General features: G+C 44.3%; 1 protein-coding gene across 1 annotated transcript; it reads right to left on the reverse strand.

Moving 5' to 3' along the window:
- Window positions 1-6,139: 6,139 nt before the first annotated feature.
- Window positions 6,140-23,705, reverse strand: PHYH (phytanoyl-CoA 2-hydroxylase). Its single transcript, XM_082854870.1, has 9 exons — window positions 23,570-23,705; window positions 20,069-20,127; window positions 18,751-18,861; window positions 17,944-18,112; window positions 14,637-14,718; window positions 13,060-13,241; window positions 10,335-10,484; window positions 8,324-8,455; window positions 6,140-6,456 (listed from the first exon to the last, which is right to left on the reverse strand). The coding sequence occupies exons 1-9, from the start codon at window positions 23,642-23,644 to the stop codon at window positions 6,403-6,405; spliced, it is 1,014 nt and encodes a 337-aa protein (XP_082710996.1). The 5' UTR covers window positions 23,645-23,705; the 3' UTR covers window positions 6,140-6,402.
- Window positions 23,706-24,737: the final 1,032 nt, after the last annotated feature.

Raw genomic sequence — 24,737 nt, forward strand, 5'->3', positions numbered from 1 at the left:
AAAAAGGAGGAAATTTCCCACTAAGATGTTAGGATTTAATGCCAGACTTCCTGAGGCACTTGAGTTTTAAAAGAGAATGTCTAGGGACTTACCTGGTGACGCAGTGGTTAAGAATCTGCCTGCCAATGCGGGGGACATGGGTTCGAGCCCTGGTCCGGGAAGATCCCACATGCCACGGAGCAGCTAAGCCCGTGAGCCACAACTACTGAGCCTGTGCTCTAGAGCCTGCGAGCCACAACTACTGAAGCCCATGCGCCTAGAGCCTGTGCTCCACAGCAAGAGAAGCCACCGCAATGAGAAGCCCACGCACCGCAACGAAGAGTAGCCCCGGCTCACCGCAACTAGAGAAAGCCCGCGTGCAGCAACGAAGACCCAGCACAGCCAAAAATAATTAATTAATTAATTAAAAAATAAAGTCAATTCCCATTTTTTAAAAAAAAGAGAGTGTCTAGAAAGAGGCTCTGTCCTCAAACTCATGGCTAGGGCGGAATTTGTGACATGGGTGGAAGATGATTTGAAGTGGGAACCTTCTCAGCCCTCTTGCAAACACATGACAAAGGGGGTCAGCCTATGTGGGACCTGCCTTGTTCAGGATAATGGCATTAGAACTAAAACCCAAGAGTGGCTTATGTTTATTTGGAATAATTTTGTCGCTGTGAACTTCCAAAGGTATCCTTCTGAAGAAGATAGAATTGATAGTTCAGAGACAATGTCTTAGCCAAAGACTAAAGTATTGTGAGATAGAGAAGTTTCCAGGTTGGAACAGTGAGGGAATTTACATAATGATAGAGATGTACACCACCTCCCTCCACCTACTCTATTTCAGTAAGGTAGTCAACTTTCAACTGTCCTTATAAGTCTGAGCTAAGAATTTTACTTTGGTTAAAAATATCTAACCCAGCACCACCTCATACCTATTAGGATGGCTACTGTAAAAATACCAAAAATAATAAGAGTTGGAGAGGATGTGCAGAAATTGGAACCCTTGTGATTTTTCGATGGGAATGTAAAATGGTGCAGCTGTTGTGGAAAACAATGTGGTGGGTCCTCAAAAAATTAAAAATAGAACTACCATATGATCCTGAAATTCGGCAAAAGAATTGAAAACAGGGTCTCAAGGGGTTATTTGTATACCACGTTCATAGCAACTTTATTCACAATCGATACAAATTGGAAGCAACCCAAGTGTCTGCAGATGGATGAATGGATAAGCAAAATGTGGTCTATCCATTCAGTAGAATACTATTCAGCCTTAAAAAGAAGGAAGTTCTGACACTTGCTACAACGTACATGAACCTTGAGGACAGTATGCTAAGTGGAATAAGCCAGTTGCAAAAAGACAAATACTGTATGATCCCACTTACATGAGGAACCTAGAATAGTCAAATTCATAGAGATAGATAAAAGGTAGACTAGTGGTACTATGGGTTGGAGGGAGGGGTAAATGAGGAGTAGGGGGTTAGTTTTGCAAGATGAAGAGGGTTCTGGAGATAGATGGCAGTGATGGTTGCACAACAATGTGAATGTACTTAACGCCACGCAAATGTACACTTAGAAATGGTTAAGGTGGTAAATTTTATGTGCATTTTACTACAGTTAAAGATTTTTAAGCATATCCACCTAAAAAATAGACATCAAACTCAACACAATCAAACCCGTTGTGGAGCTTCTGATGAGTAACCAGACTTCTCAGTCACAGTCACCTCCTTTCCCAGCGTCCCTGTCCCCCAACATATGTGAAAGAGGTACTGGTGAAGAGGTGAAGAGTGCAGTGGAGCGAGAGGTGGCTGGAACACTCAGGGGAAAACACGTCAGGAACCGGAAATCGGGGCCAAGGCTGCACAGGCCAAGTGTGTTTAAGAGGGACATGCTCTCTCTCCTTTTTGATGTACAGTGTTGTGTTAGTTTCTGCCATACAGCAAAGTGAGTCAGTTGTACATATATATATATATATATATATATATATATGCTCTTTTTAAGATTCTTTTCCCATATAGATCATTACAGAGTATTGAGAAGAGTTCCCTGTGCTATCCAGTAGGTCCTTGTTAGTTATCTGTTGTGTATATAGCAGTGTGTATGTGTCAATCCCAATCTCCCAGTTCATCCCTCCCATCCACTACCCCGCCTTTCCCCCCTGGTAACCATAAGTTTGTTTTCTACATCAGTGACTCTGTTTCTGTTTTGTAAATAAGTTCATTTGTATTATTTTTTTAGATTCCATATATAAGTGGTATCTGATATTAGTCTTTCTCTGTCTTACTTACTTCACTTAGTATGATAATCTCTAGGTCCATCCATGTTGCTGCAAATGGCATTATGTCATTCTTTTTAATGGCTGGGTCATATTCCATTGTATGTAAGTACCACATCTTTATCCATTCATCTGTCGATGGACATTTAGGTTGTTTCCATGTCTTGGCTATTGTAAATTATGCTGCTATGAACATTGGGGTTCATGTATCTTTTCGAATTAGTTTTCTCCGGATGTATATCCAGGAGTGGGATTGCTGGATCATATGGTAGTTCTATTTTTAGTTTTTTAAGGAACTTCCATACTGTTCTCCATAATGGTTGTACCAATTTACATTCCCACCAACAGTGTAGGAGGGTAGAGGGACATACTCTCTTACGAAAGAGAAACAGTTACAAAAATGAGGGACTTCCCTGGTGGTCCAATGGTTAAGACTCTGCACTTCCGCCGCAGGAGGCAGGGGTTCAGTCCCTGGTCAGGGAACTCAGATCCCACATGCTGTGCAGCACAGCCAAAAAAAATGAGAAGTTTGGTGCTTACATTGAATAAGCAATAAATAGCAAGGGTCTCATATGTGAGGGCACTGTGAGCACTAACAGAGGTGCCCAAAGGAATAGGCAGGACCTTCAAGGGTCTTCACTATCTCTATTCAGGAAGGCAGGGTATTTACAAATGGGAAAACCATACTTTCAGGAAATGTATTAAGTGCCAGGTGGTGGTATGTACTATACATACAGGATGGTTACAAGAGTTGAGTTGAAGGAGAGATTAATTCAGGTTGTGTTGGGTTAGTAAGAAAAGATTTTGACAGGTAAATTTGAGATGGTTTGAACCGTTGAGCTGTATTACTAGAATTAGCTTTGGGAAATGTTATCATGTTTTGTTGATGCAATCATAAGCTTTTCAAACTCATTTAACCTGTGGTTTAAAAGGGGCAAGCTCAGGGGCTTCCCTGGTGGCACAGTAGTTGAGAGTCTGCCTGCCGATGCAGGGGACGTGGGTTCATGCCCCGGTCCGGTCCGGGAAGATCCCACGTGCCGCGGAGCGGCTGGGCCCGTGAGCCATGGCCGCTGAGCCTGCGCGTCCGGAGCCTGTGCTCCGCAACGGGAGAGGCCACAACAGTGAGAGGCCCGCGTACCAAAAAAAAAAAAAGAGGCGAGCTCCAAGCAGATACCAGGAGCAAGGGTTTCTGGTTTTCCTATGATTAGTCCCAAATATAGAAAAAGAGGAGCCTTTCTATTTGTTTTGTTCTGTGCTTTGAGTACCTCATATACTCTTTTTAGATGGGTCTCTGGTGAAATAAACATAAGCCCAGGATAAATCCCCTTCACCCACTGTGAAGCCAGGCTCTTGTTATCTTCCAGGTTTTTCCTTATTCTGCCAAGATCTAGTGATATTCTTATCCCAGCCCATCAGTTTCCAGCGGACATTGGCTCCCACCTTTCCAGGGGTCCCATAAGCAAAATAAGCAGTCAAGTTCATCCTGCTACTGTCTTCGTTCCATACTTGGGCCTGTTACACGGAGTGAATGTGAAAGCGTGGGTAATCGTTAGTCAAATCTATTTCATCTGCCTCCACTAACCAAGGTCGTTTTAATTGTTGCTATACGATGTTTGCCTGAGTTCTTGTCCCAGAACTTGGAGTCAGCTGTGTCTGCTTGGAGGTGAACTGGTTAAGACCGGATGGGACCACCCACCCTCCAACTGGGCATGCGCGAGTCTCCGTTAAGTGACCTTTTGACATCAGGGGGCTGAAGACACCACCCTGGGTCTGTGCGGAGCGCCTGCCTTTTTGAACGTGCAGAGACCTGAGGCTTAGCCACACCTGCGCAGAATAACAGCGATGACCTGACTGCACCTTTCCCCAATCACCTTTCCCACGCTCCCCATGCCTCAGTCCGCCCTGCTGCCTTATCCCATAAACAGCCCAAGCCCCTTGCCTCCAGGAGGCAGAGCTGAGGCTTTGTTCTTCCGTCTCCTCCCTGCTGCAAACCTCGGGTCTCAGCATTTCGGCTTGAAAAACTTTTCTAGAAACTGGTGCAAAACGAACCTGGTTCAGTAACAGATGCTTGGATATTTGTTAGATAACTAGTAGGCAAAAGGGACACGGCTAAGATGGGAAATGTTTCCCAATTGACTAGTTGGAGTTCACTCAAAAATGCACAGGGGGGCTTCCCTGGTGGCGCAGTGGTTAAGAATCCGCCTGCCGATGCAGGGGACACGGGTTTGAGCCCTGGTCCGGGAAGATCCCACATGCCACGGGGCAACTAAGACCGTGCGCCACAACTACTGAGCCTGTGCTCTAGAGCCTGTGAGCCACAACTACTGAGACCACGTGCCACAACTACTGAAGCCCGTGAGCCTAGAGTCCGTGCTCGGCAACAAAGAGTAGCCCCCGCTCACGGCAACTAGAGAAAGCCCGCGCGCAGCTACGAAGACCCAACGCAGCCATAAATAAGCACAAGGGAAGTGACAAATTCTGCTGTCTGGTTTTCCTGCTGAAGTCTACTTTTTCACATTTATTTTAAATTCAAAATTAGTTGGGGGCTTTCCTGATGGTGCAGTGGTTGAGAGTCTGCCTGCCAATGCAGGGGACACGGGTCCGAGCCCTGGTATGGGAAGATCCCACATGCCGCGGAGCAACTAGGCCCGTGAGCCACAACTACTGAACCTGCGTGTCTGCAGCCTGTGCTCCACAACAAGAGAGGCCGCGATAGTGAGAGGCCCGCACACCGCGATGAAGAGTGGCCCCCACTTGCCACAACTAGAGAAAGCCCTTGCACAGAAACGAAGACCCAACACAGCAAAAATAAATAAATTTTAAAAAGAAAAAAAAAAAAACCTTTAAAAAAATTAGTTGGAAAAGTTTATTGCAGAACAGTGCCCCATACATGCTGTTACTGGCTTTCCCTATGTACATTTTATTTCCAATTATTCCATAATCCTTAGACGCTGTCAGGGATTCTCATGTCTTCCCCAGTATCTAGCGAGACCTGAGCTTAAACTGGGTGTTCTTACAGAGAAACTGACAAAAACGGTGAAGCTAGATTTAGGAAAACATGTGCATAGCAGAATGACAAAAACGGGGACTCTTTCTTTCTTATTAAAGCTTTAACTAGAATTCTTAAGAATAAGGACTGTGGCTCCTTGCTGCCCTCAGCTGGTGTAGAAATACAGTGCTCTATTAAATTCCCCCAGTCCACACCACTCGAAATCCAAATCAAAAGTATCTAACCATATGGTATTTATTTTTCTCTTTCTGACTTACTTCACTCTGTATGACAGACTCTAGGTCCATCCACCTCACTACAAATATCTCAATTTCGTTTCTTTTTATGGCTGAGTAATATTCCATTGTATATATGTGCCACATCTTTATCCATTCATCTGATGATGGACACTTAGGTTGCTTCCCTGTCCTGGCTATTGTTATAAAGCAGAAACTAACACACCATTGTAAAGCAATGATACTCCAATAAAGATGTTAAAAAAAAAAAGTATCTAACCATTTTCCAAGACCTTTGAAAGAGGTTAGATTTCATTCGTAAATGCTGCCCTGCCCAATATGAATTGACAGAGAAAGTGACCCTGGTCTTCTCTCTTTAGAGAAAAAGGCTTGGAAAGATCGAGTCTTTAAGGAGGTTGGTTGGGCTGGAGAGGCCATGGAAGGAAATCCTGTGTCAGAACATGAGTCTCCACCCACATTTTTACTCCCTGATGCCCTTCTTAGGCCCTCCACTAACTGTGCCTCTAATATTCATTGTTCCAGATTTGAAAAGAAATCTCTCACAACACGAAATTGGGAGGTGGTGGGCTTTGCGTTTCAGAACATTAATCCCTGCTTGGGTAAAGAGCTAATTGAATGAAAGAAACTGATCGAACAGACTTCAATTATGCATCACCTTTATTAGTTGCAACCCCAAGTTTTCCTTAAAACAGTAATATTTCACTTTTACTGATTTTATGTCCATTAAAGCCACGCCACCGTGCTGCAGAATTACCTGTATGCAATTAAGTACCGGATCTGTGCACTTTGATTTTGTTAACAAGTGGATAGAAAAGATTACATCATCTCATTGAGAAAAGGTTTTCCTCTGAGACCTTGTTCCATCCTGGTTTTCTTGAAAAGAGTTCGAGCAAAGGGCTATTTCAAAGGTTGATTCTTTCTCCTTTCACGACGCGTGCTCGAAATCTCCAAACATCCTGGAAATAATACCAAACACAGTGAGTTTATGGGACACTTTGATTTACCTATTCACCATAAGACAAAGTAGATTACTAGCATCTACAAGTGGTTAAATACAAAAAAGAAAAAAAACCCATCCACAATGGTCATAACAGTAAATAAACCACATTCTGAGAGTCCAGATAATGTACCTGCCAACATCTAAAATCATGTTTTGTAGCCAAGACAGTGAGTCCCCACTCGTGTCAGTCTTGTTTTACTTGGCGCTCGTGCTGATTACAGGTGTTGGAACTGGCGGTTAAGTCTGGTCACAATACAAACAGTTTAGTACCCAAGCTCCTGCTTTCCTTGGTTATGTTTGCCTGCCCCATTCTGAGCCATGTACCCCTGATTAGATCATTATCATGAAAATGATGTCCTGGGCTACTGGTTTGGGTTTTTTCTTCTTTGTTCCTAATAAAACAACTCAGACTTTCTTGTTTATTTTTGAGCAAACAGCAAGGTATCCTGGGAAGAACGATTTTGGAACTGGACCTGACTCTGAAATCTCCGTCACTTACGTAATTGAGGGCAATCTCTTGAACTCTTCATTTTCTCATTAAGAACTTGGAGCTATAATGACTGCTCCACTGGGTTTTGGTGAAGAAGAGAAGAAAAGGGATATGAACGTGCTTTTGTACCTGACAAAGAACTCTATAGCAGAAGTTAGTATTGTTCTTTTAAGTAAAGCCAATGAACTATAGCTGAGAGAGTAACGAAAAATAAATACAGGAACTGATTCATTTAGTACAACTGTGACAGACCTCAGACGTATATACATTTTTTTCCTGCCTTGAAATTCAGGGTGTTGGATGGACGCTCCAGTTGGCAAAATATGTTGCCTTTGTAGGACATTTAAGTACTGGACAAAGGGAGAAGGACAAGACTTCCAGGATGTGCAAGTGTGAGACCAGAGCATTTTCAGATATGGGATACATTCACAGATTCCAAAGAGAAAAGGGGTTAAGGGTGGAGGAAGATTTGTGCTCTGGGAAGTTGTTTCAGAAGGTGGTACCCTGCCTTTGGTGAGCAAGGCTCTTCAGAGTACTAGAAGGCCCTGAGTTATCATTACACTCAGCCTATTTGGGGGTCATGTCGCCCCCAGAATAGATGCATTTAGTTATCTAATGCACATTTAACAAGTAGGGTCAGGTTCTTGGTTCAGATGCTAAAATGTACACAATCTACGATGCAAATAAGTTTATTTGCCTTGACTGATAACTTGTTGTCGATCAGCAGCAGCATGGAATGTTCACCAGTTAAAAACAAATAATCTGCAGATGAGGTGTATTAATTAGGGAAGCATATGGAATACCGTCTTACGCCCGCTATGACAAGCATCCGTGATCTCTCATCTCTGCTGCGTGCAGGCTCTCGTCAAACTCCAGATGCAAACTGACCCAAACAAACACTTGCTTGAGAATTGCTTTCTGGGAGTCTTACTGGAATTCCAAATGCATATACTCTCTTTACAAACAAAGGAGGCCTATGACTGACAGCCCAAACCTTTAAACCGTGTGCGTTCAGAAGGTAGCCTTGTCCTCCATTTGCTCTCCTCTGAATTTGTCATCTACTTCCTCTCCTACCTGTCCGTTCTGCAACACGACGGCCTGCGTGCCACAGGACAGCCCAGAGACTTACAGAATTCAGGTCTCCCACGCTGGGGAAGCAAGTAGTACAAACAAACTCCACTGTCATTCTTAGGTCTCAGCAATGTTTCTGAAACGAGCTCTAAACCCAAGCATTTTATACTTTCAAATTAAATCAGGTATGAGAATTATTAAGCATCTGAAGAAAAGAAAAAACCAACATCTTTACCTTGTCATTTCATACAAACATACATACCTTCAGGCTGACGTCTTTCACTCCATGGATTTTACTGGCTATCTCTAAAACTTCCTCTCCAATGTTTTCTTGACTGGTACCCTTCACATCGATGTAGTGGCAGTTGGCATCCGCAAAATGGCAGGAAATTGCCTGTGCAAAGTGAATCGATTCATGTTACAAAAACAAGAACAAACAAACAAAAAACACCCCGTTAACACCAGCAACCTAGCAAGGAGGCTTCTTTTAGAAAGTCAGTTCTGTCACTGAGAGTTCGATTTCTAGACTGAACGCTGTTCCCACGTGTCCTGAATCAGTCTCTTGACGGCTCAGCTGCTTTTTTCCCACCCAGCTAAAGGCTAATTGAGAATTTACATGACGTTTTTCACTAGCTGTGTTATTTATTTTCCAAAGGTATATACGGGGCAGGGAACAGAATTATGTAAGTAAGAAGTCTTTAACCTTTTAGCATTTGATTTTTCTAATGAGTGGATACTGCCAAGTCCTACAGAGGAATGTATTGCAGGGTTTCTCATCACCTCAGTTACAGAAGTTACTCAGTTAAGTTTGTAATGAGTTGGTATTTCAATGGCCACAGATGATGGGGTGAAAAGACCTTGCAAAGGAAATAATAGGCAGACACCCCTCTTGAATCAGAAGGATGTTTAAAGTTTGATCGCATTCACATACAATACCCACCTCGTTTCCTTTTGAAGGTAGGATGGAAGTTCCTTGGTTCTCCCCATTCTTGAAGGAGTTATAAACAGATCTAACTTGCAAGGCGGTAGTTAAAACTCATCTTCCTTGTCACAGGTTAGTTGTCTTAGGGTGACTGCACCCATCAGAAGAGCTTCCTACTTTGCCCCAAATATCAAATTTCGAGGCAGTTGAGTCACAAACTTTATTTCCCATGGAAGCCCTAGTGCCATACCAAGCCATACTGGAGCCTGAGGCAACAGGGAAAAAATGTACAGTCCTACCTGTACCCTTTTATGTATTTTTTAATGGTTAGTACTTCCCCAAACATAAAGCAGTTAAAAAATATTGAAAAATTATAAAGTCGGTATATTAAAACACATTATTTCCAGCGTAGTGCCTGTACCCCTTTGCACAGTTCTGAGGGTCATGGTAGTGGAGGGTCTGACCTCGTCTTTAAAATTTTGGCGTTGTGCTCACCATGGATTTTTTGGCATTAATTTTGATTTTTTTAACTACTACATTAAAATATTATGTAACTGGACTGTGGAGTGTTTTGGGTACCCCTGAGGGGAGTGCCTTCTTCCGTCATGCCCATCCCTCACCAGGCTCATGGAGCCTGCTGGATATTTGAATGAATGGAAGATGAAATCTGACAACTAACCCCCAGCCTCAGGGAGACACAAGGGCTTGTTGTGACAGACTGGAAAACTTCCCTCGGCCCCAAAGAAGCCCCTAATATTTAGTATAAACAGCCATGTCATCATAGGGAAATGGGAGCCCATAGTATCGTCAGATCTGCGGAATCTTAGAGACGCAAGAAATCTGGGAATTTATGAGAAATTATGTCAATTTTTAATGTAAGCACTGAAATCATGAAATTGAAAACACTGAGGCTAAGGGGTGAAAAACATGGCCATATCTGATTTCCGGGTGGCCAATTCAGACCTTCCTTTGCGATCAATAATATTTTCCCCAGTAGCAAAAATATTACAAACGTTCCTCTTATATGAGCTGTACACATCCCAGATGTTCTTATTTGGTATGTCTGCCTTTGTTTTTGCCTCTGAAACCATAGGCTAGCAGCTTCCAAGTAAGTAAGCTCTCACTCTGAAGCAATTCCATGAATGTTCAGTAGGCTGGGATCCTGAGGTCACCTGGCTCCTTGCTGCTGTGAGCAAGAAAGCGTGACGGAGGCAAATATATTTCCTGCTAAATAAACCAGACTAAAGGGCAGTTTAGTTAAAAGTCACAAATCCTTTAACTTTGAATATATCATGGCACTTTTGTTCCTAACCCGTTCATCTTCAGAAAGAGCTGTGATGTGAATGCATACCTTCCGGAATCCTTGACTTTTGTTCCGACCAGATCCATGGATGAGCAAAGGATGAAAGAAAACGGTGTCTCCTTTCTCCATCAGGAGGTGCACCCGGTCATTATTTTTGTCATAGTCCTGGATCCCGTGGAACATGATGTTAACCCCTCCCTAAAACACGAGAGAAGCCAAGTCCAGATGTGAGGAAGCCACTAATTAAAACCCTATCAATGACTCATCAGGAAAAAACAAAGCTTCTCTAAGTTCTTCCAAGAGAAACAGATAAATAAATTAGATTCAAAAAACCCGAAAAACCTTACATATACCAAAGCTTCTCAGATGACTGGTTTTAAGAAAGCCACATGTTGATGCTAAAATTTTGGACTTTTTAGACCGGATGAAAAATTTGGAATTTCCACCTACCCTTCATTACTGAATTATAAATGAAGATCTAGATCAGCTTTGCATTTTGTGGTAATGCAGGAGACCAGCTTTCCAGGTTAACCCATAATCATTCTTTCCCACCTGGAACTTGGCATAAATCATTCTTCTGTTACTCAGGAGCATCTCTGAGAAGCTAACTATTCTCCCAAACTAGGGGAGAGAAAATACTCAGTTTTTCTGGGCTGAAAAACCACTCATGTCACGTGCAGAGTAAAGAAAGAATAGTAAATTATAACATTATGGGGACTTCCCTGGTGGCGCAGTCGTTAGTAATCCGCCTGCCAATGCAGGGGACGCAGGTTCCATCCCTGGTCCGGGAAGATCCCACATGCCACAGAGCATCTAAGCCCGTGCGCCACAACTGCTGAGCCTGCGCTCTAGAGCCCGCGCGCCACAACTCCTGAAGCCCGTGAGCCTACAGCCCGTGCTCCGCAACGAGAAAAGCCACCGCAATGACAAGCCCGCGCACCGCAACGAAGAGTAGCCCCCACTCGCCGCAACTAGAGAAAGCCCACACGCAGTAACAAAGACCCAGTGCAGCCAAAAATAAATAAATAAAATAAAGAATAATTTTCAAAAATAATAAAATAAATAAAACATTATGTTTGTTTATAACTATTTTCAAAGTTAGTCACTGTATTAGGTAATGGTTATGTCTTTATGGAAGAAGCTAAAACGAGAAGTGACAAAGTTTGCAAACCTTTATGGGTCTTTGGAGGGTAGCATCCCATTTCCTTTCCTAAGACTATCCCAAATACAAATTCCTTTTGGGGAATGACTACTTTCGTACTGCACTGTATTGGAACTTTGACCCAGTGAGCTTCTCTCCGTGCACAGGGTTGATATGTAACCAAGATAAGCTAATCTGACCTCCCACCGAGGCCACTTTGAATCTGAGCAGAGGATCGAAGAGACCGGATGTAGTCAGGGTCCACTGCCCATGCCAGGTACCCCACCCAACTGTTCCCGCCGAGCAAGGACTTCCGCTTTCCTTCCCCATCCCCCAACCCCCAGAGCTGGCCAGCCTTCCCACCGGTTCTGCCTGCCCCTGCAGCCCTCCAAAACATTCCCTTCGGCTGAAGTCAGTGAAAACCCACTTCTGTTGCTTGCACCAACCTTTCCTAAACCTCAACTTAATCGACGAATTTCAGATTTTATATCAGAATCTAGACTAAAATATTTTCACTTAGCACTAATCCTCAGTGCAAGAATTCTAACTAGGCGCTTCCCTGGTGGCTCAGTGGTTAGGAATCTGCCTGCCAATGCAGGGGACACAGGTTCGATCCCTGGTCCGGGAAGATCCCACATGTGGAGCAACTAAGCCCATGCGCCACAACTACTGAGCCTACGCTCTAGAGCCCGCGTGCCACAACTACTGAAGCCCATGCACCTAGAGCCCACGTTCCGCAACAAGAGAAGACACTGCAGTGAGAAGCCTGCACACCGCAGCGAAGAGTAGCTCCCACTCGCCACAACTAGAGAAAGCCCGTGTGCAGCAACAAAGACCCAGTGCAGCCAAAAATAAAATTAATATTTTTAAAAAACAAGAATTCTCACTAGTTGGCACAGAAGTCCTGAGAGCCATATTCTTTACATCCCACAGAACCGTTTCCATTCTGTCTGCCTTAACAACAGGTGCTCTTCCCACCTTGATCATCATTATGGGATTTTTGAGACATTGCCTTATACCTAAAATGCTAAGAGTCTCCTCTCTGGTTTCTCTGCCTCTGGACTCTTATACCTGCAGTACATTCTGTGCCAGACCACAAGGTTATCGCCTTGAAGAACCAATTTGACCTCATCATTCATGGGCCCCAAAGCATTAAACAGTCCTCCAGCATCATCAGCTGAATCGATAAACCATGAACAGCCTCGCAACAGGATACTACTCAGTCCTCCCCAGAGCCTCTCTCTGCCGGTCTGTTCAGCTGGAAGGAGATGATCCCACTTCTTTACTGCGAGACCCACCAATCAGGGTGTAAGACTCATGTGGCACTTGGCACACACATCTGGTGTTGCCGCTTTGTGTCTTACCTCTGCACTTAGGCTTCATAATCTCAGATCTTTCATAGCATCACCAAAGTTCCCCACTTTGGTTGGCTTTCAAGCACTTGTTGAAAGAACAAAGATAATCATTTTATCTGACATCCTTGAATTTTCCCTGATTCTTATTCTAAATCCTAGAACAATGTTTTGCTAAGAAAGGAAATGTCATCTTATTGGCAAAGCTCCTTATGTATACTGATGTGAAATCAAAACAACAAAAGATTCTGATCAAGACTCAGCCTCCAGGCAGACTTACCTCCCACTGGGGATAATCGTGTGTCTTCAAGGGGCCTCTGTGTGTCCCTGGGAGCACAACCAGACAGCCGTTGTCCCGGTTGATGTGCTCCATGGCTGTCCAAGCACAAACGATGCTATTGCTGGGCCTGAAGGGGAAATAGTGCAGATCCTGGTGCAAGGGGTGACGGGATGTCTTCTTGCCTAAAACAGAACCTGCTGTTAAAATAAGTAAACACAAGTCTCAGAATTCTTCTCCTCTGCCTGAAAAACCAGAACAATGACCTATCCCTGCAAAAGCAAACAGATGAAACAATGCTAAAGAAAACCAGCCTCAACAGATAAGCACCAAATTGGAACACTGAATCAGCACAGTGACTGTCTTTTTTTTTTTTGGCCATGACGCGAAGCATGAGGGATCTTAGTTCCCCAACCAGGGATTGAACCCATGCCCCTTGCAGTGGAAGCATGGAATCCTAAGTGCTGGACCACCAGAGAATTCCCATCAGCACAGTAACTCTGGATCCTGTCATTCTTTCTGGGCTTCTGGTAGCCAAGGACTACTTTACACTATTTTCTAGCATGCTGTACATATGTCATCATCTCTGTTGTGCTTTATTCCTTCCTAACTCTGGTTTGGGCACAGAGCTTAGTATTCCCAAAAAAAGGCTGATTAATTAAAGAGAGTGGTCAAATCTGAGGTCCTCTGATAGCCTTCAAAGTGCCTGGTACAAAAAAATATATCGTTAATTAACTAACTAACTAAATAAAAGGCCTCTCAGAGGTTTCCCCACCAAACTAGAAGCATTTGGTGTACAATCAATGTGGATTATCAGAGATACTAGGCCCATGTTTACATTTTTCCCTAGTTTTGCCCTCTGAACGTGGTTCCCCCAGGCCACCAGATCTCTCCAAGCAAGACACCCAAGGAGGGAAAGACTTGATGTTAAACTACAGACCTGTCACATAAACCTCTCCCAGCCATCAGGAGGAAGACAAAGTAGAAAAGGATCCAGAATCTCTAATGGCCGATTTACTACCGCTGGTACAGCTGAATTTCTCAGTGTGGCCCAAGAGCCATCTGCATTAGCATCTCTGGGTATGGTTAATAAAAATGCAGATTCCTGGGTTCTGTTTTCTGAATCAGTCTCTCTAGGAGGGAGGTCTTAGAAGCTACATTTTAGCAAGCACAGGAAATTTTAAGAATAACTGTGGTATATGATTTATAAGAATAGTTTTAACTTTGGTAGTAATAGTAATGGCTTTAGATCAGGAAGGCAAAGTCCACACTCTCATGCATGGGTGAGACTGCTAACAAGGCTTAGAGATGTTGAATAACAGCCTCTGGGGTGTAGGGACAGTCGTGTTTACTGAACTGCATCTTTCAGAGGCCAGTTGTGTAAAAACCCAGCGATAACCCTATACTTCAATGTTTTTATGATGTAAGCTATCTTAAGACTTAAATAAAAGTACATATATTCATTTATGCGAAGTTTAGCAGTTGTACACATTGCTATTAGTTAGGACATCAACCTTATGTACTTAAACACTTTTTTTGTTGTTGTTGTTGCTTCTACTTTACAAATAAGAGCTCTTTACCAGAATCTGGAGGTTTGTTTATCAGCATCGTATGCATGGCCATAATATTGGGTCCGGTGAAGCACTCCACATATTTCAGAATCTAAGGGAGAGGGGGAAGAAAGTTCATGGGAAATCAGATACACAGGCAGGTGGCACAAAGTACATCTGTCTATACAAGAACTCGGATGGCAACTGTTTAAAACAATCAATTGATGTTTCACAACCTTGCAAACAGACCATGGAAAAGTCAGCAACTGGAAATCATTGGAAATTTACAACACTCTGAACTAAACAGGCTTTTTGGAGCCAGCTGGAAACTTGCGTACTTCTTCTACAAGAGAGACGTGAGTTTCTGTGAGACACCAACTGCAAAGGGCAGGAATGCCCTTCTTTCCACCAAAGCTGTTGGCAGTTGCCCAGTGAGAAGGCAGCTTCCTTTTCCTTCACGGAGACTCTTCGTAAGAAGGGACCACGAAAGGCCCCGACAGGTTTGCCGCTGTCATGAGTAACCCCGAGGGCAGGAGAACAGGGGCCTGGAGACCACTTCACAATCAGCATGGCCATTAATTCAACAACTCCCTCCTAAGGTCTCTGAACCAGGCAGAGTGACAGCAAATAGGACACAACAGTGAACAAGATAAGCAGGTCCCTGCCCCAAAGGAGTTTATATGCTGGTGGGAAAAAAGGTGTTAAACACATAATGACGTGGGCCGATGTGGTTGAGACCCACGCTCCGAGGAATAAGCTGCAATGGGAGCAAGTGACAGGGAGGACCACCTCCTGCATCAGACCCACTAGAAAGGGGTAAAAAGCAGAAAGGACCCAACACTGCATGCCTCCTACCTGCCAGGGGCTTTCTATATATTGACACATCAGCTCGGTTAAGCCTCACAATAGTCCCTGAAAATTAATGCCCCCATTCATTAATAATACTTTGAAATGAATGCCCCACACAAATAAGATGCCTAAGTTTGCAGAGCCAGTTAAATGAAAAAGATGGTATTCAAACTCCCTTTCTGTCTGCCTCCAAAAAACGAAGCCCAGTCTACGGCTCTCTCACTATTTGATCTCTTGTGTATAAGGAAAATCGGCAGTTTGAGTATGAAACACTTGAAATGTTACAAAAATCTCAGGAGTCAGGCCTCTTGCTTGTTTTTTTAATAAGAAGTTTGTTTTTGTCTCTTTTTCTTTTGGTATTCACTTAGGCTGCGATTTTCTAAACCTTCGTCATTCAAGAGCCATCCTCACCGTTTCTGTCCTGCTTTGCAGAATTTCCCAATATATTTAGCCAATACTCTCTCTAAATTAAATTAACTCACTTCTTTTACTTAGTTTTTTTTCTTTTTTAAAATATTTATTTATTTATTTATTGGCTGCGTTGGGTCTTCGTTGCTGTGCGCAGGCTTTCTCTAGTTGCGGCGAGCGAGGGCTACTCTTTGTTGCGGTGAGCGGGCTTCCCATTGCGGGGACTTCTCTTGTTGCGGAGCACGGGCTCTAGGCACGCGGGCTTCAGTAGTTGTGGCACACAGGCTCAGTAGTTGTGGCACATGGGCTTAGTTGCTCTGCGGCATATGGGATCTTCCTAGACCAGGGCTCAAACCAGTGTCCCCTGCATTGGCAGGTGGATTCTTAACCACTGCGCCACCAGGGAAGTCCCTCTTTTACTTAGTTTTATCCTGATTAATAATATTCCTGAAATCATGAATTTGAGGTGCTGGTTCATTTTTCCAATACATATTAAAATAAATACCCAGCTATTAAAAGAATGCCTACCTCCCTAAAATCATTGCATGAACCACCAGATACGTGGTTCACATGTTGCAGAGGTAGGAAATCTGAAAGTCCCGATAGAGCTTAATCTACTACATGTTGCCTGTGATTTCCAGCTTTTTATCCTCGATCCACCCACACAACTTCCATTTCTATAACAGGACTTGAGGTTGGGAAGCATGCATGGCTCAGAGGGGCCACTTCTCCTCCCACCCCTAACCCAAGGGGCCCTACATCCCAGGTGGCTCAGCTGTACAGTCTTTCTTCATGAATCAGATTTTTTAACAGCACTTGAGATTATAGTTTCTAATGAGTACTTTGTGCAAAGTGTCCTTTCAAACCATTCTAAACAAATGGTCATAAACTGTAGTACATTTATGCAATGGAATACTATGCAATAGTTTACTAAGTATAAAGTAGATCCAGAGATACTAATATGGAAAGATGTCTCAGATCTACTGCAAGTGGAAAAACAAAGTGACAACCAGTACGTTCCCTGTCACACAAAAGGTGGGGTTATACAGATATGCTTGATTATACCTGAAATAATTCTAGATGAATACATAAAAAAACTGAACAGTGAGTGGTGCTGGGGGTGGGAGAATTCACTTTTCATTTCATGTCCTTCCATACTATTTGGATATTTTTATAAATATGAACTACTCTTAAAGAATAATTTTTTAAAAACTAGTTTACATTTATTCGTTTGCTTTTTTTTTTTTTGGCTGCGTTGGGTCTTGGTTGCTGGGCACAGGCTTTCTCTAGTTGTGGCGAGCAGGGGCTACTCTTAGTTGCAATGCATGGGCTTCTCATTGCGGTGCCTTCTCTTGTTGCAGAGCACAGGCTGTAGGCGTGTGGGCTTCAGTAGTTGTGGCTCTCAGGCTCTAGAGCTCAGGCTCAGTAGTTGTGGCGCACGGGCTTAGTTGCTCCGCGGCATGTGGGATCTTCCCGGACCAGGGCTCAAACCCATGTCCCCTGCATTGGCAGGTGGATTCTTAACCACTGTGCCACCAGGGAGGCCCTAGTTTACATTTAAAAACAAACTCACACCTCTACTGACCAGATCATAAAACAAAATGAAAAAATAAATGGATATTACAGTAAGTAGCCTCAGCATTGTCACCCCTGTAGAAGTGCCTGTATGAAGTGTGAGAAAGGCTCTCTTGCTCTCTCTTACCACAGAATTCCTGCTCTTCTTCACCAAAAATAATTAGCAAAAGCAGGATTTCTCAGTCTTGGCACTACTGACATTTTGGGCTGGATAATTCTTTGTTTGCGGGAAGGGGCTCTTCTGTGCATGATAGCATCCCTGGGCCCAAGTAGCAGCATCCCTGACCTCCACCCATTAGAAGCCAACAGGACACCATTCCTCCTGCCTGACAAGCAAACATGTCTCCAGACATTGCCAAATGTCCATCTCTGACTGAGAACCACCACTCTAGGACCCCAGTAGAAAAGGGCTAGATGAAGTAAAAAATAATAATAATATTTCAGAGGTAGGCATGCAGATGGGCAATTAGCTTAAAGAGAAAGAGAACACAAGAAGGCCTTGAACCTCAGGGAGGGTGCAGTATCTGAAGAGTTCCTTATCTTCTTGGAAATCTTGGACCTTGGTGATCACTTTCTCACTTGGCACATACTCTGATTTTGCAATGGTCACATCTCTCATCACCATCAGTCCCAGTGGTTTCACCTCCATTCTGCAGATTCTTTCAAACTCATCCCTAGAAAAGTCAATTGGTAAATGATGTCATTACCGCAGGCTCCAAGCACCTCCCTGGCCTTGTTCTGTGGAAAGACTCGAAGGTTTGGGGGTGGTTTTTCTGCACCAAGTTGGCCTCTAGCCCCAGGTTGCATAGTTCTGATGGGAGGAAGGAGAAAATGGCCAACTCAGAAGTGCCCGCCTCCTAACTGTGAGGCTGAAACTTGCTCCCAGAGTTCAAATATTCCTTAGCTTGGCAGACCAGTGGGGAAATATTTGTGAGTTGGTTTCATCTGAATGAAAGAGCAAACACCTCCCTAGCACTACAATAAGCCAGGCCCTGTTTAAAGTATTCTCTCTCTATTTTACCTATTTAGTCCTAAAAACAACTCTAGGACATAAGTACTGTTATTTCCCCTGTTTTGCAGATATGGAAACAGGCATGGAAAGGTTAAGGAATTGCCTCATACACACAATGTTAAGCGACGGGGCTAAGATTAAAGCCAGCCACCCTGGCTCGAGCCCAGGTTCTAACAACCCACTTCCTAACAAACCCAATCCCTGAAAAATATCTGTACAGACACAAGCTAATCTTACTCATATTCCCACTATACACATATAATACATATTTCTGTTATATAACAAATAGTGTTACTGTACCTAAAATTTTGAATATCAGCATCAGACACCAAATTTTTAATGACAAGAAATCCATTTTCTTCATAAAATTTTCTCTGTTCTAGGCTTAGAATATTATTATCCCGAGTATACCTAAAGGAGAAAAAAATCTCAAGTAAGTCCAATTTAAAAATCACAACCTAACAGTATGTATCAAGAACCTGAGAAATGTATGTACTCTTCCACTAAGCATTTTTATTTCTAAGACTTTAAGGAAATAATCTGAAAAAAATGTTAAAGCTTTAGATACAAAGCATTAATTACTGTCACCAAGAAATGGAGGAGTAATTAACTAATCATATTATATCCATTCAATGGGACATGACTCAAGCATTAAAAACAAAGAGCCTATAATAGCATGGACAATGCCTATTAAATTAAAATATGACGACAATGATGTAAAACCAAGACACGACTTCTTTAAAAAAAAGACTGTAAGGAAGTACAAAAAAAAATTTTTAATAGTGATTGCCTTTATGTAATGGCATTACGGATGATTTTTTTTTAATTCCTTCTATTTCTCTGATTTTAAAATTTATTCTGTAATGAATATGTATGGTTTTTCAGATGGGGAACTAATATATTTTATGTTTTAAATTGTCTAGTTCGGGGCTTCCCTGGTGGCGCAGTGGTTGAGAGTCCGCCTGCAGATGCAGGGGACACGGGTTCGTGCCCCGGTCCGGGAAGATCCCACATGCCGCGGAGCAGCTGGGCCCGTGAGCCATGGCCTGTGCTCCGCAATGGGAGAGGCCACAGCAGTGAGAGGCCCATGTACCACAAAAACAAACAAACAAACAAACAAAAAAATTGTCTAGTTCGTGCATTCACAGAAGAAATCAAAGTAACAAAAATCTGAATAAGTGTACAGCGCACACACACAAACTCAGATCACCCTGTCCATTACTCTGGTTTGGAACTGTGACCCTATGAGAATATTCCACGGAGATCAATGTTTTCCACTTCAAAGGTGATTTTAAGACAAATCAAAGATGCTAGCTAATACATCAGACTAACCAAACGACAGGCTAATTTAAATGAGATATACGATGCCTGAATTTTACAAAATAAGATTATGCACTTTCTCACATTTTTCCCCCTTTCTGAATTTTAAAATACATATAGAAAAAGTCAGGGTCTTCAAAATTTTCCATGATCGTTAGAACAAATCCTGGAAATGTAGGATTTGTATAATGAATTCTCATCGGGCAACATGTATTTTAAATCCCAGTTACCACTAGAAAAAAAAAAAAAAACCTTTATATACATTGTATGGTTAAAAATTAAAATTAGATCTACTCACTGGAATTGTTGAGGATGGAAGCCGGCAGGAGAAACAGTCCCTGAAGTGTGGTGCGCTATCTAGGATGTGAATTAAGGCAAATGAAGTAAAGTTTAGGTGTCAACCTTTTCTAGAAACGGTCTGCCCTGGATTGGTTTTCACAAGGGAAGACGGGCTCTAAATAGTCACCAAGCAAACTGATGACACACGTAAGCTCTGATGCACTGCTGCTCACCTCATTTCATTTCACAATAGCCTGAGGAGGTGGCTGCAAGCCAGGAGCTTTACTATTCCTGTTGCATAGAGCAGGAACCCTAGGCTAGGAGAGCTCAGTAACTAGTCCAAGGTCACCGAGCAGAAAACAGCTGAGCCAAGGCTTCCACACGGTTTTCAGAGTTTCCATCCATTTCATTCCCCCGGCTATTTCTCCCACCGAACTCCTGAACGAATAAAAATGGAAAGGCTCTATTCTAGAAATAAGGAGAAACCTGTGCTATTCAAAAGAGGAATTTAACTTAGTAGGAGTCTAGTCCAAAATATTAGCAATATTGGCTGGTCATTAGAAAAAAAAAGTCTACCTTTATAGAAAATGTTTGCCAACCCTGGCTCAAGACGAGGAGCTGTTGGGACTTCCCTGGTGGTGCAGTGGTTAAGAATCCGCCTGCCAATGCAGGGGACATGGGTTCGATCCCTGGTCCGGGAAGATCCCACATGCCGCGGAGCAACTAAGCCCGTGTGCCACAACTACTGAGCCTGTGCTCTAGGGCCCACGAGCCACAACTACTGAGCCCCTGTGCCACAACTACTGAAGCCCGTGTGTCTAGAGCCCATGCTCCACAACAAGATAAGCCACTGCCTTGAGAAGCCTGCGCACCATAATGAAAGAGTAGACCCCGCTCGCCGCAGCTAGAGAAAGACCACGCACAGCAACGAAGACCCAAAGCAGCCAAAAATAAATAAATTACAAAAGAAACAAAACTGAGTTATTTGTAGTGAGGTGGATGGCCCTAGAGCCTGTCATACAGAGTGAAGTAAGTCAGAAAGAGATAAACAGATATCATATGCTAACACATATATATGGAATCTAAAAAAGAAAATGGTTCTGATGAACCTAGGGGCAGGACAGGAATAAAGATGCAGATGTAGAGAATGGACCTGAGGACACGGGTAGGGGCAAGTGTAAGCTGGGATAAAGTGAGAGAGTGGCATGGACATATATACACTACCAGATGTAAAATAGCTAGTGGGAAGCAGCCACATAGCACAGGGAGCTCAGCTCGGTGCTTTGTGTCCACCTAGAGGGATGGGGTAGGGAGGGTGGGAGGGAGACACGACATGGAGGAGAACTGGGGATATATGTATGTGTATAGCTGATTCATTTCGTTATACAGCAGAAACTAACACACCATTGTAGAACAATTATACTCCAGTAAAGATGTTTAAAAAAAAGACAGCCCAAAGAACAGGAAAAAATGTTTGCAATCATATATCTGATAGGGGACGTGTATCTAGAATATAATAAAGAACTATTACAACTCAATAATAAAAAGATAAATAACCCAATTAAAATTTGACAAAGGAGGGACTTCCCTGGAGGTCCAGTGGTCAAGACTCCATGCTCCCAATGCAGAGGGCACAGATTCGATCCCTGGTTGGGAGGTAAGATCCCGCATGCTGCACAGCACAGCCAAAAAAAAAAAAAAAAGAAACACTAGTTGCCTTAGACTTAAGATTTGCAGCAATACAGCCTTTCACAGGCCTCTGAATTACCTATGGTTTCTCAAAAGAAAAAAAAAAGTCTATAAAATAAACGATGACTCCAAGAAAAATATGATCCACATAGCAGAGTATCATTTTAAATATCTTACAGAACTAGAAATTCCTTTCTGTTTTCTATCCAGTAATCACAGATGACTGACTTAGCATCTTGGTTTTTTTCTTCTCATTTTTTTCATTGTTTCTTTAGCTTAAAGAGTTACTTTCAGAATGTCACTTCTCTTAAACATGTTATCCTTTTTGAATGATGTCTTTATGTAACTGGGGACAATATAATAGTCAAGGAGATGGGAATTCCCTGGAGGTCCAACAGCGGAGGGCCCAGGTTCAATTACTGGTCAGGGAACTAAGATCCCACAAGACACGCGGTGAGGCCAAAAAGAAAACGTCAAGGAGGGGCTTCCCTGGTGGCGCGGTGGTTGAGAGTCCGCCTGCCAACGCTAGGGGATACGGGTTCGTGCCCCGGTCCGGGAAGATCCCACATGCCGCGGAGCGGCTGGGCCCGTGAGCCACGGCCGCTGAGCCTGCACGTCCAGAGCCTGTGCTCCGCAACGGGAGAGGCCAGGGCAGTGAGAGGCCCGCATACCGCAAAAAAAAAAAAAGTAAATAAAATAAAATGTATCAGAAACAAGTGCAAACAGATCGCTGGGCCCCATGCCCAGGTATTTTGATACCACAGGTCTGAGATGAGCCCGAGTATCTGCGTTTTTAACAATTGCCCAGGTAACGCTGATACTGCTGGTCCGGGGACTGCACTTTGACAACCACTGCTTCCCTTAAATGACCTTGGTCAGGAGTTTTCATCTCCCCTAGCCTCGACTGTTTTCTCAACTGTAAAATGAGATTACAGAGTCACCTGGGTTCCCTTCATCAGTTTGTGGATGAGATTTTAAATTTACAACGGTTCCGATTCATCCAGGCTTGGAATTCAGCAGAGAGAGCAATAGTGAAAGTAAAAGAAACAGCCAGTAAGATCGTTTTAGGAAAGATTTCAGGATCCTAAATATAGCAGAACAGGCCACAAGGGAAAAAAATCCCAGGCCCAGTTTTCTGCGGAGCTTCCAAAGGTTCGCGCCGAACGAGAACACTTAAACTGAGCGGGCAAAAACAATTCTATAAAGCTACTTGACTTCTATGCCACAGTGGCATCTCTCTGGATCCGACGCCCGCAGCGCACACATGCTCTCGGGGAGTAACTTCTCCAGGCCTGACCAGGAGGGGACACAGGGCACCCAGCCCTTCTCCAGGAGCCAGTGTTAGCTCCACGGGGCTCCCCTGGAGAAGCAAGAGCTGCTCCGCCCTGAGAGGGCTCCGCGGCTCCTCCAGGTGGCTCGGCGCCCCCGTTTACGGTCTCGGTCTCTGGGCAGCCGCGGCCATCAGGCGCGGCCAAGTGCAGAAAGCGACAAGGTAGCAGAGAGCAGGCCCGCTCGGTAACGACTTCCCCCCCGCCCCCCCGCCCCCAAAGCCGGGGAACAGAGGCCCTGAGGGCCCGGACGGCTGCAGCGACGCCACTCCAGTCGCTGGGGCCAGCAGTCCCGGGCCTACCGGGCGGGCCGGTCCCCTCTGGGGCATTGGGGACCACCGGCTCCTGGGGTCGCACCGATCCTCGCCCCCAGGGCCCGGAAGAGACGTGACCATTCACGGGGACAGGCGGCGCGGAGCAAGGAAGAGCCGGCGCGGCGGCTGTGTGATGCGCCCTGATAGCCACCACCCTTCCAGCTCGAGACCCCCGCACCCAAAGGATACGACGGCCCCGGCCGAGCGGCCGCCGAGGTGTCGCAGCAAGACGCGCAGGCGGGCGGAGGCGCGATCCTCGTCCATGGCATCGGGCGGGGGGACAGCCGGTGGCCCGGCCTGGGCCGCACTTAACTCCGCGGGCGACCCCGCCTCCGCGCGGCGGGCGGGGCTTGGCACGGACGCAGCTCAACCCGGGCCGCGGGGCTCGGGGAAGCGCCGCCTCCGGGGAGCGGCCTAGGTCGCTACACGCAGCTTCACATGGCGACCACAGCGTGGGGTCGCTGCCTGCGCACCTTGCTTCTAGCGGATCGCAGAGGTCATCTTTGTCGCACAGAGCAGGAAGCTAGTCCCCAAGGGCTCAGTCACTAGGGTAAGATCAACCAGGAGGAAATCCAGCCAGAACATAACATGCTTAATGGCATAGTTTCCACTTATTTTATGCTGTATGACTGATCCTTCCACTAAACTGCTGGAGGAATAAAAATTCAAATGTTCAGCCCTAGAAGCAACATGTGCTTTCCAAAAGAGACCTTTAATTTAGTGGGAATCCAGTCCGAAATATTAGAAACAATTTGGTCATTTTAAAAAAGTGTAATAAATGATTCTATGAAATGTCTAAACCACGGTCTAGTATAACATTTTTTATTTTTATTTTTTTGGCGGGCCACGCAGCATGCGGGATATTAATTCCCCGACCGGGGCTGGAACCCCTGCCCCCTGCAATGGAAGCGCGGTGGGTCCTAACCACTGGCCTGCCAAGGAATTCCCTAATTTTAAATTTAGTGAAGAACCAGAATTTTTTTTTTTTTCCCCAATGGGATGAGTTTGGGGATGAGTGTGTGAAACCATCACCACCATCAAGGACATAAACATCCATCGCCTCTCAGTTTCCTCCCACACTGTTTATCTCATTTGTGTGTGTGTGTGTGTGTGCGTGTGCGTGTGTGTGTATGTGTGGTAAGAGCACAACACAAGATCTACACTTCTAGCAAATGTTAAGTATAGGATGAAGCATTTTTAGCTACAGGCACTATGCTGTATTGCAGATCTCCAGAACTGTTTTCTCTTGCATAACTGAAACTTTGTACCCACCTCTCCATGTCTTCCTCCCACATGCCCTGGTAACCATCATTCTCCTCTGTGCTTCTATGAGGTTGACTTTTTTTTTTTGAGGTTG

Source organism: Leucopleurus acutus (assembly GCF_964270905.1).
Source record: "Leucopleurus acutus genome assembly, chromosome: 1".
Classification (NCBI taxonomy): Eukaryota; Metazoa; Chordata; class Mammalia; order Artiodactyla; family Delphinidae; genus Leucopleurus; species Leucopleurus acutus.